At 41.1% G+C, this 14,809-nt stretch overlaps 1 protein-coding gene across 1 annotated transcript in view; it reads right to left on the reverse strand.

Annotated features, from left to right (window-relative positions):
- Positions 1–2,486: 2,486 nt before the first annotated feature.
- Positions 2,487–14,809, reverse strand: part of LOC135507176 (interferon-induced very large GTPase 1-like) — a 30,257-nt gene continuing 17,934 nt past the window's right edge. Inside the window, exons 5-8 of the mRNA XM_064926763.1 lie at positions 11,628–11,683; positions 11,317–11,400; positions 10,525–10,600; positions 2,487–10,203 (exon numbers count right to left, since the gene is read on the reverse strand). Coding sequence (XP_064782835.1) covers positions 5,519–10,203; positions 10,525–10,600; positions 11,317–11,400; positions 11,628–11,683 — 4,901 coding nt within the window. The 3' untranslated portion in view covers positions 2,487–5,518. The remainder of the gene's footprint in view (positions 10,204–10,524; positions 10,601–11,316; positions 11,401–11,627; positions 11,684–14,809) is intronic.

Consider the following 14,809-nt stretch of genomic DNA (forward strand, 5'->3'; position numbering starts at 1 on the left):
GTAACTGACCTTTTATAGTAGCGTAGATATCAACACTATACTATCACCAGATAACTGACCTGTTATAGTAGTGTAGATGTCAACACTATACTATCACCAGATAACTGACCTGTTATAGTAGTGTAGATGTCAACACTATACTATCACCAGATAACTGACCTGTTATAGTAGTGTAGATGTCAACACTATACTATCACCAGATAACTGACCTGTTATAGTAGTGTAGATGTCAACACTATACTATCACCAGGTAACTGACCTTTTATAGTAGCGTAGATATCAACACTATACTATCACCAGATAACTGACCTGTTATAGTAGTGTAGATGTCAACACTATACTATCACCAGATAACTGACCTGTTATAGTAGTGTAGATGTCAACACTATACTATCACCAGATAACTGACCTGTTATAGTAGTGTAGATGTCAACACTATACTATCACCAGGTAACTGACCTGTTATAGTAGTGTAGATGTCAACACTATACTATCACCAGGTAACTAACATGTTATAGTAGTGTAGATGTCAACACTATACTATCACCAGGTAACTAACATGTTATAGTAGTGTAGATGTCAACACTATACTATCACCAGGTAACTAACATGTTATAGTAGTGTAGATGTCAACACTATACTATCACCAGATAACTGACATGTTATAGTAGTGTAGATGTCAACACTATACTATCACCAGATAACTGACCTGTTATAGTAGTGTAGATGTCAATACTATACTATCACCAGATAACTAACATGTTATAGTAGTGTAGATGTCTAGAACATTGCGGGACGCGGTTTTGTTGTCATTCAAATCCCAGAATGTAGCTTTAAACTAAATAACCAAGGACTACTTCTTTAATTCAACATCACAATACAGGCAGCCCAATTCTGATATTTTGAGGGGGGGGGGGCGAAACTAACAGATGGAATTGTTTTAAGTTGGTCGTACCTTGGATCATTTAGCTATTTGATTTTGAATTTTAGGACCCCTTTAGGTATAAAACAATGTAATGATTATAATTGATAAAATCTTGAATTTGGCCTTTACTTCTATAGCCCATAGAAACGCATTCAACAACATTCAGAAATGGCAAATAAGACCCCCCAAAAAATCCTAAGGAATAAGATTTTAAAGATTGAAGATTTTGAAGGAAATATAGGAAAGCTCAAGACATATTGGACATATTTAATCCCTTATGTTTGTTGGCACTAAACTACCTCCATATTTGCATTCACTTGTATGGGTTACTGTCAAACGAGTCCCGTGACACATATTCGTTTCTAGCTCAAACGGTTCAGAACAGACAGAAGTTGGCACATCAGCGTTACTGACTTCAGATGAGTCCCATGACACTTGTGAGGATCGAAGAACAAAACAGAGGACATCCTCGCATTCGTGAGAGTCTCCCCTTTCCAAATAGTGTGGTCATAATAGGTTGTAGGCCGTTCGGACGTGATTTTCAGGATGTCTCATGGTCTGAAAAACCTACCTGAATATGTCCAATAGAAACAGAATTGTTTTAAAACTGTTTGGACTAATGATTACACCCCTGTCCTCTCCCTCGTCTCTTTCATTGAACTGAAAGAACTGACCTCGGCATGGTTTCTCAAAAGCATCTCAAGGCTACGTTCATTTTAGAACAGGATATGTGTTTTTGGGTCAGTCAATTACACCATGCCCATTTCAAGCTTGTCTTTCTAAAAAATAATATTTAGGCAAGTTAGTTGGCTAACTCATTGATCCTGCTTTGTAGTATACCCCTCTAGGTGAAAGCCAACCTTATGATGAGTCCTTTCACCATATTGGAAGGAGAGGAGGGATTTTTATGTAATTGGTCTGGTCACATTTCCACTGATGCCATACCAACACCGCCATCTATCTAGTGATCAATTCTGGTGTTTATGACCACTAGCGGACAAATGTATCAAGTATCAGAAGCTGTGTTTACAGCCCTAATTGGTATTTTGTCCAATTACATTAGATTTTTTCACATTAGATCATGTTCAGCACAAATATCAGAATTGGACTGCCTGTGTAAATGCGGCCTTAGAGTAACATCACTGATTTATGTTTTTTTTTGAGCGGGGTATAGTAGTAGATGCCAGGTGCACCAGTTTATGTCAAGAACCTTTTTCATCACATTGGCTGTTTACATAGCCAGCCCAATTCTGATATTTTTTCCACTAATTGGTCTCTTTTGACCAATCACATAAGATCTTTTTCAGAGCTGAAAAATATATAATTTGGCTGCCTGTTTAAATGCAGCCATAGAATAAGATTACATGAACAGGGAGGACCTGATCCTAGCCAGAACAGCACCTCTGAGACGCACATTGTGTGCCTTGATTTATCTAGCTAATAGCTGCTTAATAATGTCTACAACAGACTCCAAGTGAGCAAGCAATAATGTTATTTTGATGGACAGTATTTCTCATGAGATCAAATCATGTTCTTAAACCAAAACATGTTTTAAACCAACTCATGTTTTTAAATTATAGATTTTTATTAAACATCTCTAGTAACACGATAATGGACAAATATTTTGTATTTTCAATTGCAACAATATGTCTGCAAAGTACAGTCTGTGTTTTTTCACTGCAGAGGAAAAAATAACATTTGTAAGGGACCACAAACAATATCAATATATTTGAACAGTACAACTCAACTTTTTTTTGTCTTCATCATATTGGCTTGGCCAACTGAATATTGGCTTGGCCAACTTGGCCGTCATTATATAGCTTGGCCAACTGAAAACCATTCCCTGCAGGCTCAGAGTTCAACTCACATCATCATCATCATCATCACCACTAACTACAAAAATAATCATCATCATTATACTTATTAATAACAAGAGAAAAACGTATCATAATCATCATTATACTCATCAATAACAAGAGGAAAACGATCATCACTATACTCATCAACAACAACAAGAGGAAAACTATCATCATTATACTCATCAATAACAACAATAGGAAAACTATACTCATCAATAACAACAAGAGGAAAACTATACTCATCAATAACAACAAGAGGAAAACTATCATCATTATACCCATCAATAACAACAAGAGGAAAACGATCATCACTATACTCATCAATAACAACAAGAAGAAAACTATACTCATCAATAACAACAAGAGGAAAACTATACTCATCAATAACAACAAGAGGAAAACGATCATCATTATACTCATCAATAACAACAAGAGAAACTATACTCACTATACTCATCAATAACAACAAGAGGACAACTATACTCATTATACTCATCAATAACAACAAGAGAAACTATACTCATCAATAACAACAAGAGGAAAACTATCACCATTATACTCATCAATAACAACAAGAGAAAAACGATCATCACTATACTCATCAATAACAACAAGAGGAAAACTATCATCATTATACCCATCAATAACAACAAGAGGAAAACGATCATCACTATACTCATCAATAACAACAAGAGGAAAACTATACTCATCAATAACAACAAGAGGAAAACTATACTCATCAATAACAACAAGAGGAAAACGATCATCATTATACTCATCAATAACAACAAGAGAAACTATACTCACTATACTCATCAATAACAACAAGAGGACAACTATACTCATTATACTCATCAATAACAACAAGAGAAACTATACTCATCAATAACAACAAGAGGAAAACTATCACCATTATACTCATCAATAACAACAAGAGGAAAACGATCATCATTATACTAATCAATAACAACAAGAGAAACTATACTCATCAATAACAACAAGAGGAAAACTATACTCATCAATAACAGCAAGAGGACAACTATACTCATTATACTCATCAATAACAACAAGAGGACAACTATACTCATTAATAACAACAAAAGGAAAACTATCATCATTATACTCATCAATAACAACAAGAGGAAAACTATACTCATCAATAACAACAAGAGGAAAACTATCATCATTATACCCATCAATAACAACAAGAGGAAAACGATCATCATTATACTCATCAATAACAACAAGAGGAAAACTCATTATCATCATCACAAGCAATAACAAGTAGAGGGAAACTTATTATCAGTATACTCATGAACAAAAAGAAAATGATCGTCAAGAACAAACAAATAATCTTCATCGATAACAACAGCAACAACCTAATCAACAACAAAAATAAAATAATTTTACTCACTTATCAACACATAAAAATCATCAACAAACTAAATCTTAGTAACTTAATAACTGAGCACTAATGAAGTTGCATTAGTGCTGTGCACTGATCATGAATTACACTTTCTCCAATCAAATGTGTTCAAAGCAATGAGGTGTGCGAACAAATCCCTATTAAGGTGTGGTTCAATAAAAACAAATAACAATTTGCACAACATTTAATTAAAAGTATAATAAATGTGTAACACCTGTATATGAAACAACAAATGGATTTTTTAAACAAGAAAAATCACATTAAGATGAAAATGTAAAATAACAGAAACAAAAGCCAAGCCAAAAGTTTACTACTAAACCGCGCAGCCCTTCTAATCATTAATCAGTGATTTAGGCATATCAAGCTATAGGCTAGATTATAATTGGAGAGAAATATATTTATTATAATTAAAAATGAGAAATGGAGGACCAGCTCATCAATATGGCCTGTGTATTCTGTTAATTTATGAGATATACTTTTCTTACTTTTTGTATGATTTTAGAAATAGCTTAAAACAGTTTACTTACATCTACATCTAATTATTGTTTTACTCTGATAAGAATATTGGCATTCCTTTCTCATACACTGAGTGGACAACTGCTCTTTCCATGACAGACTGACCAGGTGAATCCTTTAATCAGTGTAGATGAAGCAGAGGAGACAGGTTAAAGATGGATTTTTAACCTTTGAAACATGGATTGTTTGTGTTTCATTGAACAGGGTATGGTAGTAGGTGCCAGGTGCACCGGTTTATGTCAAGAACTGCAACCTGCTGAGTTTTTCATGCTCAACAGTTTTCCGTGTGTATCAAGAATGATCCAGCAAACAAAGGACAACTAGCCAACTTGACACGACTGTGAGAAGTATTTGAGTCAACATGGGCCAGCATCCCTGTGGAACGCTTTCGAAGAGTCCACACCACTACGAATTGAGGCTGTTCTGAGGGCAAAAGAAAGGGGGTGCAACTCGATATTAGGAAGGTGTTCCTAATGTTTGGTATACTCAGTGTATATTCAAAGTGAAAGCTATTCCATTATAGAACATCTGATCTGTAAATAGCAAGAAGTCATAGTTTATGAATTGTATTTGCAAATATTATTTTCTGTGCTGCAGTTATTTTCAAAATTGCATTCGGTATTGTCAGATATGCACAGTTTTTGCAAAACTCTGGTTTGAGACAACTGGCTCCTCATATTTTGATTCTGTGATATACCATGTGTGAGGTATTTGTGGTTGTCAACTTAATACATGTTTTAACGGCCAATAATATATTTGGCCTACAATTCAGAGCCTCATTATAGATTTCCCCTATTCACTCACATTGAATGAGCCCTTCAAGCTCTTCATTGCATCCTCAGCTGTTAAAATGTTCCAGTCCTCTGGGATATCGGCAGGAAGTGAGTCAGTGCGTTCAGCAATTCTCTCATTGAATATGGCCATCACATACTTCCAATAGTCTGAAGCCTCAATACTGGTGTCTCCAGTTATGATCCAGTCAGGATAGTATGTCTGGTACTTCTTGTAAGGGTGACCATCATCTCCTGTTAGATCATTAATGAACAGCCCATTGCCTATCACGGAGGAGGAGCATATGTTAGTTAATAACACATTTGACTGCTTATTCCTCCAACCACTGAGCCCTTTTGGACGATGAATGGAGGTGAAGTGTTTGGTATGCTCCTTACCTCCTGCTTCACAGGGTGCATTACAGAAGGGACATACCTCCCCACAGCCAAACAGACTGGTGAACATCTTGTCCTGAGGCTTGAATGGCAGAAGTCTGAGCCTTTTTGTGATGTATCTAAGGTCAGTTTTCCGGTCATAAACAGATGCCAGTGACTTCTCCATTTCCCTCACAAACTCTGTGAGATACTTAGCAAACTGTTCTGTGTTTGCTGTGCTCGTGTTCAGAATCATAATGGAATCCAAAGCATCCTTGGGAAAGGCGAGATGCTCTCCCAACATATTGCAAATTATCCCAATGAACGTCTTAATGTTGTTTACCGTGCTAGATGCTTTACTGACAGTTGAAATGTTATCAGTAATTTTCCGGACTATATTTGAAAGATGTTTGTTCTCCATTTTCTGCAGTCTCCTCTCTTTTGAGAGTTGCTTGACAATTTGATCAAATAACCACTGCTTCACAAATGTTTTATAAAAGTGTATGTACTCGCTATATTTCTCATAATTTTCATCAGTCAGGAGTTCTTTTAAAATGGAGAACTGGAAAGCCGTTCTTGTGCTGTAATCCTCTGACCCTTCACCGGTCACCACTTCATCAACCACATCAGGACCAATCCTTTTGGTCACATAGTCCTGTACAGCTGGCCGCAAACAGAGCTTTGCGAAGTCCTCAGCTTTCTTTTGGCACTGGTCTCGCTCATGGAACAAGTTCATGAAGTCAGTATAGTAGTTGTCCTTTGACTGTTCCAGACACTTCCTTGGGTCATTGAGTGCAATGAAATCATCATGCATCTTTTGGAACTGTCTTGCTGCTATGCCACAGATGTGTAGCTTCAGATTAACCTCACATTCATCACCGACTTTCATTTTCTTTTGTTGCTGCAATGTTTCATCAATCTTGTTAAGAAGTTCTTTGATGTTAGTGTCATGATAATCTGTTTTGTGCTCCACCTTCTGTCTTATAAAGTCCTGACACTGTGTTATGATGTCATTACAGAAGTCTTGCAGCTTTTTCCTGTGATGGTCATGATCCCTGTGCACCACAAAGCCTTTAGTCTTCTCCCACAACCCCCCTGATTCCACAACAAAGGCTGCCTTCCCACAATCCACCAGTCTGGTTCCAACCAACAGACTGTTGACATGACTGCCCCTTGTTGACAGATTGCCTCTCAACATGATAAAGGCATCTTGGGAAACATCTCGCTTAGGAAGTCCTTTGAAATGTATCTCAGACAGAGTTTTACTCCACATGTTTTCAAACTCTTTACTGAGGGCCTTATCTGAAAGAACAGATTTTTTCTGTCTACAATTCTGAAGCAAATCTAGAACCTTCTTTTCCATTGTACTTGCCTGAGAACTCTTGATGTTGTCCAGTTCTGTCATTCCCTCTTTGATTTCAACAGCTCCTTGAAGTTTGTTTCTCACTGTGTTTTCTGTCTCTCGTCTCAGTGTTTTGGCACTGGACACAAAGTCCTCCTTGTATTTTTCCACCAGATTGACATGGCCATCTTGATTTTCAAAGTATTTCACCAGATTGTCTTGGATTTCCTTTTCTCCCAATGACAGTTTCTCAGATGCCTCTGCCATCAATTCATTTAGCACATTTCCTATGGACCGCCCAAGATTTTTATCTGTCATGCCAATATTGTTAATTTTTGTTTCAGCACCAATCATCCAGTTGTACATCTCCTTCTGGAAGGCCCATTCCCAACCATTGTACTCAGAGCACAATTTGGAATATGCATCTGCAACCAAGCTGTTTCTGAAACTAAAGATGAATTTCTCAAATTTCACAGACTTCCACAAGCTTTGTGTCCACTTCAGGAAATGTGTCAAGTCATCATTTCTCTGGCATTTTATGAAATCTTTAATTAAGGTCTTCTTGAAGCCGCATACTGCCTCACTGTATCCTGCATTGACTGGAGCCATAGGGGGAGTCCCATGCCACAGTCCTGGGATGTAGCAGCTGCTTGTGTCTGGATCATACTCCATCACATCAGTGAACTTGGTGATATTCTCCTTCTTCTCCATTCTGGCTGCTGCCTGGGTCATTTCATTCAACTGTTCCAACAACTTCTTCCTGTCCCTCATGTTGTTGTCATGAGCAGACATGTCTGACACATTCTGATGCACAAAATGACATACTGGCTTCTTCCCCACTTCCTTCATCCTGATAAAAGCATGAACAACAATCTGTAGAATGTCTTTCATCTCTGTGGAGTTCTCCATGGCAATGTTGATGATAGTGACATCACTGAGTCCTATTACCAGTGTGGCCAGTTCATTGTCATGTTCATGGCTATCATCTAGTTGAGCCAACTCTGGTGATTTCAACCCCTCCGTATCAATAATCATGATGAAGTCACATTTCAGTTCCTCCTTGAGTTCTTTGTTGACTTTAATCAGCAGCATGAAGGCCCCTCTGGTGCATCTTCCACTGCTGACAGCAAACTGGACCCCAAACATGGTGTTGAGGAGAGTGGACTTCCCTGTGCTTTGGACCCCTAAAACTGTGACCACCCGGATCTTGCTGTTGGATTGGACAAGAGTATGAAGCTGAGTCAGAACAGCTGATATCCATTTTAGAGGGATATTTGATGCATCTCCATCTACAAGCTCAACGGGGAAACCATCCAACAGCATCTGAGCACACAATCCAGGGAGATGCTCCATCTGTTTCCTTTGTAGGCTACTTTCAGGAAGGGAGCAGGAAGCTTCATATAACTGGCCCAACTCACGCAGGAAGTGTTCAAGTCCCAGGGAACAGTCAGATAATTGCTTATCCAAATCTTTAATGTCGTCTTTTTTCTCCGGAGAATGTTGGCAAAGATCTTTGTACCGGTCCCGCAATCCAGACAGGTTCTGACGTGACAGATTGTCCAGATTTATCCGCATCCATCTGAGGAAATAGGAACGCTCAGCTCCTGAACTTGACAATCCTAAAATGAAGCTTGCCATTGAATCTGACATGTCAAATGTATATTGCTTCTCTCTCAGCTCTTTCTCCTTTTTCTTCAGAGAGCTCTTGTAGTGTTCAATGTCTTTATCTCCTGCTTTTCTCAGTCTACACATCTCTTTTTCCAACTGGGAAAGCTCTTTCCAGATTGTTCCTTGTAAGGGTAGCTGTTCATGTTTGAATTTCATTGTGTCTTTGAAGTTACTGGTGATTTCTTTTGCCTTCTTCCTGGCACTCTGACACTCACCGTCTTCATCAACCAGAATCCCCATCTGATGAGCCACGTCAGCCATGTTTTCAATTGTCAATCTGTTTTTACTTTTTTCGATGGTGTCACCCACAGATGACTGCAGGGTTTTGACAAATTCTGCATCATTCTGCTTCTTCTTCACAATCACATTTGTTGGGTTGATACTGTAGTTCGTGATCATTTTCTTCAATGTGTCCACCCTGAATGTTTTTCTCTGAGAGTTGACAACCAGAAATATCTCTGCTTTTGTGATTTCTGCTTCCAAAACCTTGAAATCTGCCTCAAAATCATCAATGAAAATGTAAACTGCAGCTGATGTTTGACACAGAAAGGAGAACTGTGTTTTAAAGGACCTGATGTCTCCTCTGAGATTGGCCACCGCCACAGGCTTAGTGAACATGTCTATGTTTCTGTTCCCACATGGAAAGTACCAGCTGATTTCAACCAGACCATCTGAGATTTGCCGAGAGACATCGCCACATTCCATATCATGATGAACAAATGTATCATGGTACTGTTGAGGGTTACTAAGCAACTTGTTCAAAATCTGAGACTTGGACAAGCTGCTTTGTCCTAACCTAACAAAGGACACCATGGGAATATCAGAGAGAACTATTCTCTCCTCCACAAAAGCATTTGTGGCCATTTGGGAAGAGGGTCTAAATTTCCTCACTATGTCCCTCAAGGCCCACAGCATCAAAGTGCTTTGTTTTGTGTCACAGTTGGGCAGCAGAAGAGGAACAGCAAACTGACACATGGACATTTTCTGGACCATCTCCTGTTGCAGGAAACCATCTGAACACAGAAACAAGGCAGTTATCAGGTCCAGTGGATGAATTGCATTGCTACTATCAGTGTCAGTGTCCAGGTTGTCTACACCATAATAGGAAAACTCCTGGTCAGTGGTCAGACATTTCACACTCCTGGCATTTACATTTGCCATCATTAATTTCTTCAGGAAGGCCCCTGGAAGTGACTGCGTAGTGGTAAGAGGTTCATCTGATGTAGTATCAGCATTTATCTCAAGGACAGTACTTAACGTCAGCTTGTTTTCATAATGATCTTCTAGTCCAGCCTTTGACAACAGCTCCCTGACACAAGGTCCTGTAAATAGAAATGAAAAGATAACCATGATAACAAATACAATTTCCTCTTCAAAGTATAGCAGAAAAGCACACCAACAGGTGTTTTACACTGTACTTTGGATAAGGTTAAAGAAGGCAGAGGCAGACCATCTCTGTGACTCAATGACTCACAAAAATGGAAGCTAACATTTCAATGTGAATTCAGAAATGAAAAGACACATTTACAATTCTTAACAAATACTTATAATGATTACAAATGTGTATAAATGCTGGAGCAGTGCACACATGTCAAACCAAAATGCTTATTAATAATGCTATTGAAAGTGAAGTGTCGTGGTACCTTGGGGTGTGTCTTCTGAGGAACCCTCCTTCTTTGGCTTCAACTCATCTCTGGCTTTTGGCACTGGCTCAATATTCTATAAAAAGTTGAATTCACAGGTTAACATGTTTAATATATTATGACATTGAATCTACAATTCTGGTCTGTTGAGGATAAAGCACAATAGCTTCCATTTCAAATAATGGCACGTTATAATGCCTAGTCTGTCATGCCGAGCTTCGGTTTAATTCACATTAGGATGTGGTTGCCTTGTTGTGGTGCCTATCATACAAACATAGCCAATGTTGCATCAGGATATAGGCAGTATAGTTGGAAAAAGGAAAGTGACTTTACACTTTTTAAATAAATATGTCCTGTATCTTCCCATTTTAACCTTTTGCGACGAGCAATCCCGGATCAGGGAGCGTAATCATAGCCTCAAACGAATTAGCATAACGCAGCGGACATAAATACCCCTAGAAACTTTTCCTATTCATGAAAATCGCAAATGACATGAAGTAAATATATTCAAACACAAGCTTAGCCTTTTGTTAACACAGGTATTAAATCATATTTGAAGATCCAGTATATCCCTGTTAAAGCAGCAGCCATAACATCAAACTGTCCATGATAAACTATTCAACTTTTTCAAAGTGAACCCCTAGAAAGTTCAAGATCTCACCCACTAGACTTAATTAGAGCAAGATCACACAATGTGATCGCACAACAACAGTGGTTGGCTGCACTCTTGGATGTTATGTAAGTAAATATGTTCATAGTAGCCTACACAGCACAACCCTAGTCAACACCCACTTTTAGTTTTCCTTGTTCTCCCTGGTGAATCTTCTCTTCCCAGCCCTTCAGTGGTTTGGAAGGAGATGGAATCTCTGGATGGGGCTTTGGGTCAAGAATACATCCACAAATTAGTGATTTCACTAGATTCAGATTAAATTGACTCTTTTATTGTTATTCACTTTACATAGCTTATTTTCAAAATGTATATTACACAGAAACCAGCTGGAACGCAACGTTATATAACATTTAGCTTTAACCTTGAAATGGAACATCTCACATTACAGGAACATGATCAGCATGATCACTGAGGATGTAAAAGTGTGTCTTACCCTCTCTTCCTCCTCCTTCTTGTCATTGTGATTCCCCAATACCTCCTCTGCTGCACCTGGAATAGAGGTTGAGATATAATACTTTAGTGATGGCACTATCTCAGATGCAGAAGGGAGATGCAGTGAGATCATTGAAACCGTGTTTACGACTCTGGCTTACAAAGCCCTGACCTCCCGTAGATAAGTTTGTGGGCAGAACTTAAAAAGCGTGTGCGAGCAAGGAGGCCTACAAACCTGACTCAGTTACACCAGCTCTGTCAGGTGGAATGGGCCAAAATTCACCCAACTTATTGTGGGAAGCTTGTGGAAGGCTGCCTAAAACGTTTTACCCAAGTTAAGCAATTTAAAGGCAATGCTAACAAATAGTAATTGAGTGAATGTAAACTTCTGACCCCCTGGGGATGTGTTGAAAGAAATAAAAGCTGAAATAAATCATTCTCTCTACTATTATTCTGACATTTCACATTCTTAAAATAAGTGGAGATCCTAACTGACCTAAGGCAGTGCATTTTTACTATGATTAAATATCAGGAATTGTGAAAAACTGAGTTTAAATTTATTTGGCTAAGGTGTATGTAAACCTCCGACTTCAACTGTACATAGTAATTGCTATTAGCCAATTCATATTGTAGTTCGTAAACCGAGAGTTAGAAAATATGACCGCTTGTGTTGCTCAATCTTTCCTCAGTTAGCGCTAGGACAAATGTAGCCTACATTTTTCTGGTTAGGATGATTGTTTTATGCTATAGATATTTCTGTGAATATCTGAACATTGCATCCAAAAATAAACTGCTCACATTCTGGACATAACTTTGTAAGGACTGTGTTTGTGTAAATAGTTTCTGAAAAAGTGTGGCCAGCTCAAATGCTGATTGTTGTGTCATTCGAAACTGGCCGTTCTAAATAAGAGTTCTCAATGAGTGTTCTAAACACACAGGTGTGATCGTACGCTTCAGGGACCACTGTAGAACGATCACACCCGTGTGATGGTACATGTGAAAGGGTTAATTAGATACCACTATTACTACCATCTATATAGGTAATTATATACTAATACTAGCACTACTACTACTACAACAACTACATAATAATTATTATAATAGTACAACAACTACTAATACACACTACTACTAATACTACTACTACCACTATTTAATAGTACTACTGCTACTACTACTATATAATTAGATACGATTACTACTACTACTACAATGCCCTGGCCTTAGTATTCTGTGTTTTCTTTATTATTTTCGTTAGGCCAGGGTGTGACATGGGTGATTTATGTGTTTTGTCTTATCTAGGGTTTTTGTAGTCTATGGGGTTGTGTTCAGTTGAGTGTTCTGGTAAGTCTATGGCTGCCTGGAGTGGTTGGAGTGGTTGGAAGCCCGAGAGTCAGCCCCAAAAATTTCTTGGGGGAGGCACAGGGAGAGTGAGGCAGAGTCAGGAGTCAGACCTGAGCCAACTCCCCTGTTTATCGTAGGAGCCAAGGAGGAAACCAGAACCAGAGCCAGTGTTGGAGGTGAGCGAAGCAGAGACCGTGAAGGAGTTAATGGGAAATTGGAGGAGAGAGTTATGAGGGAGTTGCTGTGTTGGTGCATGAGGCACGGCATTCGCCCGACAGAGCGTGTCGGGGATTTGATGGCACCTGGGTCAGCTTTCCATACTCGTCCTGAGGTGCGTGCTAGTCATCTGGTGAAGATTGTGCCAGCCTCACGCACCAGACCTCCTGTGCACTTCCCTAGCCTTGCACGTCCTGTGCCAGCTCAGCGCTACAGTGCTCCTAGCAGTGCTAACCGTGGCGGGTGTGGTACTGGTCAGGCACCGTGTTATGTGGTGGAACGCACGGTGTCCCCAGTACGCGTGATTAGCCCGGTACGCTACATCCCAGCTCCCCACATCTGCCGGGCTAGGGTGAAGATCCAGCCAGGGCGGTTGGTGCCAGCCCTGCTCTCAAGATCTCCAGAACGCCTTCACGGTCCGGTCCATCCAGTGCCACCTCCACACACCAGCCCTCCGGTGGCAGCTCCCAGCACCAGGCTTCCTGTGCGTGTCTTTGGCCCAGTACCACCAGTGCCGACACCACGTACCAGGCCTGCCGTGTGCCCCGTCTGTCATGAGCCGCCAGAGTCCCCCGTCTGTCGTGAGCCGCCAGAGTCCCCGTCCCCGTCAGAGTGTCTGTGAGCCGCCAGAGTCCCCGTCTGTCGTGAGCCGCCAGAGTCCCCGTCTGTCGTGAGCCGCCAGAGTCCCCGTCTGTCGTGAGCCGCCAGAGTCCCCGTCTGTCGTGAGCCCCGTCTGTCGTGAGCCGCCAGAGTCCCCGTCTGTCGTGAGCCGCCAGAGTCCCCGTCTGTCGTGAGCCGCCAGAGTCCCCGTCTGTCGTGAGCCGCCAGAGTCCCCGTCTGTCGTGAGCCGCCAGAGTCCCCGTCTGTCGTGAGCCGCCAGAGTCCCCCGTCTGTCGTGAGCCGCCAGAGTCCCCCGTCTGTCGTGAGCCGCCAGAGTCCCCCGTCTGTCGTGAGCCGCCAGAGTCCCCCGTCTGTCGGGAGCCGCCAGAGCCGCCAGTCAGCCGGGATCCGCCAGAGCCGCAAGGATCCGCCAGAGCCGCCAGTCAGCCAGGATCTGCCAGAGCCGTCAACCTGTCTGAGCTATCTCTTAGTCTTGGGCTACCTCTCAATCCTGAGCTACCTATCAGTCCTGAGCTACCCCTCAGTCTTGAGCTACCCCTCAGTCTTGAGCTACCCCTCAGTCTTGAGCTACCCCTCAGTCCTGGGCTACCTCAGTCCCGAGGTGTCTCTCAGTCCAGAGCTGCCCCTTGTTGCCCCTTGTCCCTCAGTCCGGAGCTGCCCCTTGCTGCCCCTTGTCCCTCAGTCCAGTGGGGCCCTTTGTTAAGGTTACTAGGCCAAGGTCGGCGGCGAGGGTCGTCACTCAAGGGACGCTAAGTAAGCGGACTAAGACTGTGTTGGAGTGGGGTCCGCGTCCCGTCCCAGAGCGGCCACCGTGGACAGACGCCCACCCAGACCCTCCTCCATGGGTTCAGGGGTGCGGCCGGGAGTCCGCACCTTTGTGGGGGGGGGGGTACTGCCACGCCCTGGCCTTGGTATTCTGTGTTTTCTGTATTATTTTGGTTAGGCAAGGGTGTGACATGGGTGATTTATGGGTCTTGTTTTGTCTAGGGGTTTTTGCAGTTT

Source organism: Oncorhynchus masou, chromosome 20 (assembly GCF_036934945.1).
Source record: "Oncorhynchus masou masou isolate Uvic2021 chromosome 20, UVic_Omas_1.1, whole genome shotgun sequence".
Taxonomy (NCBI): Eukaryota; Metazoa; Chordata; class Actinopteri; order Salmoniformes; family Salmonidae; genus Oncorhynchus; species Oncorhynchus masou.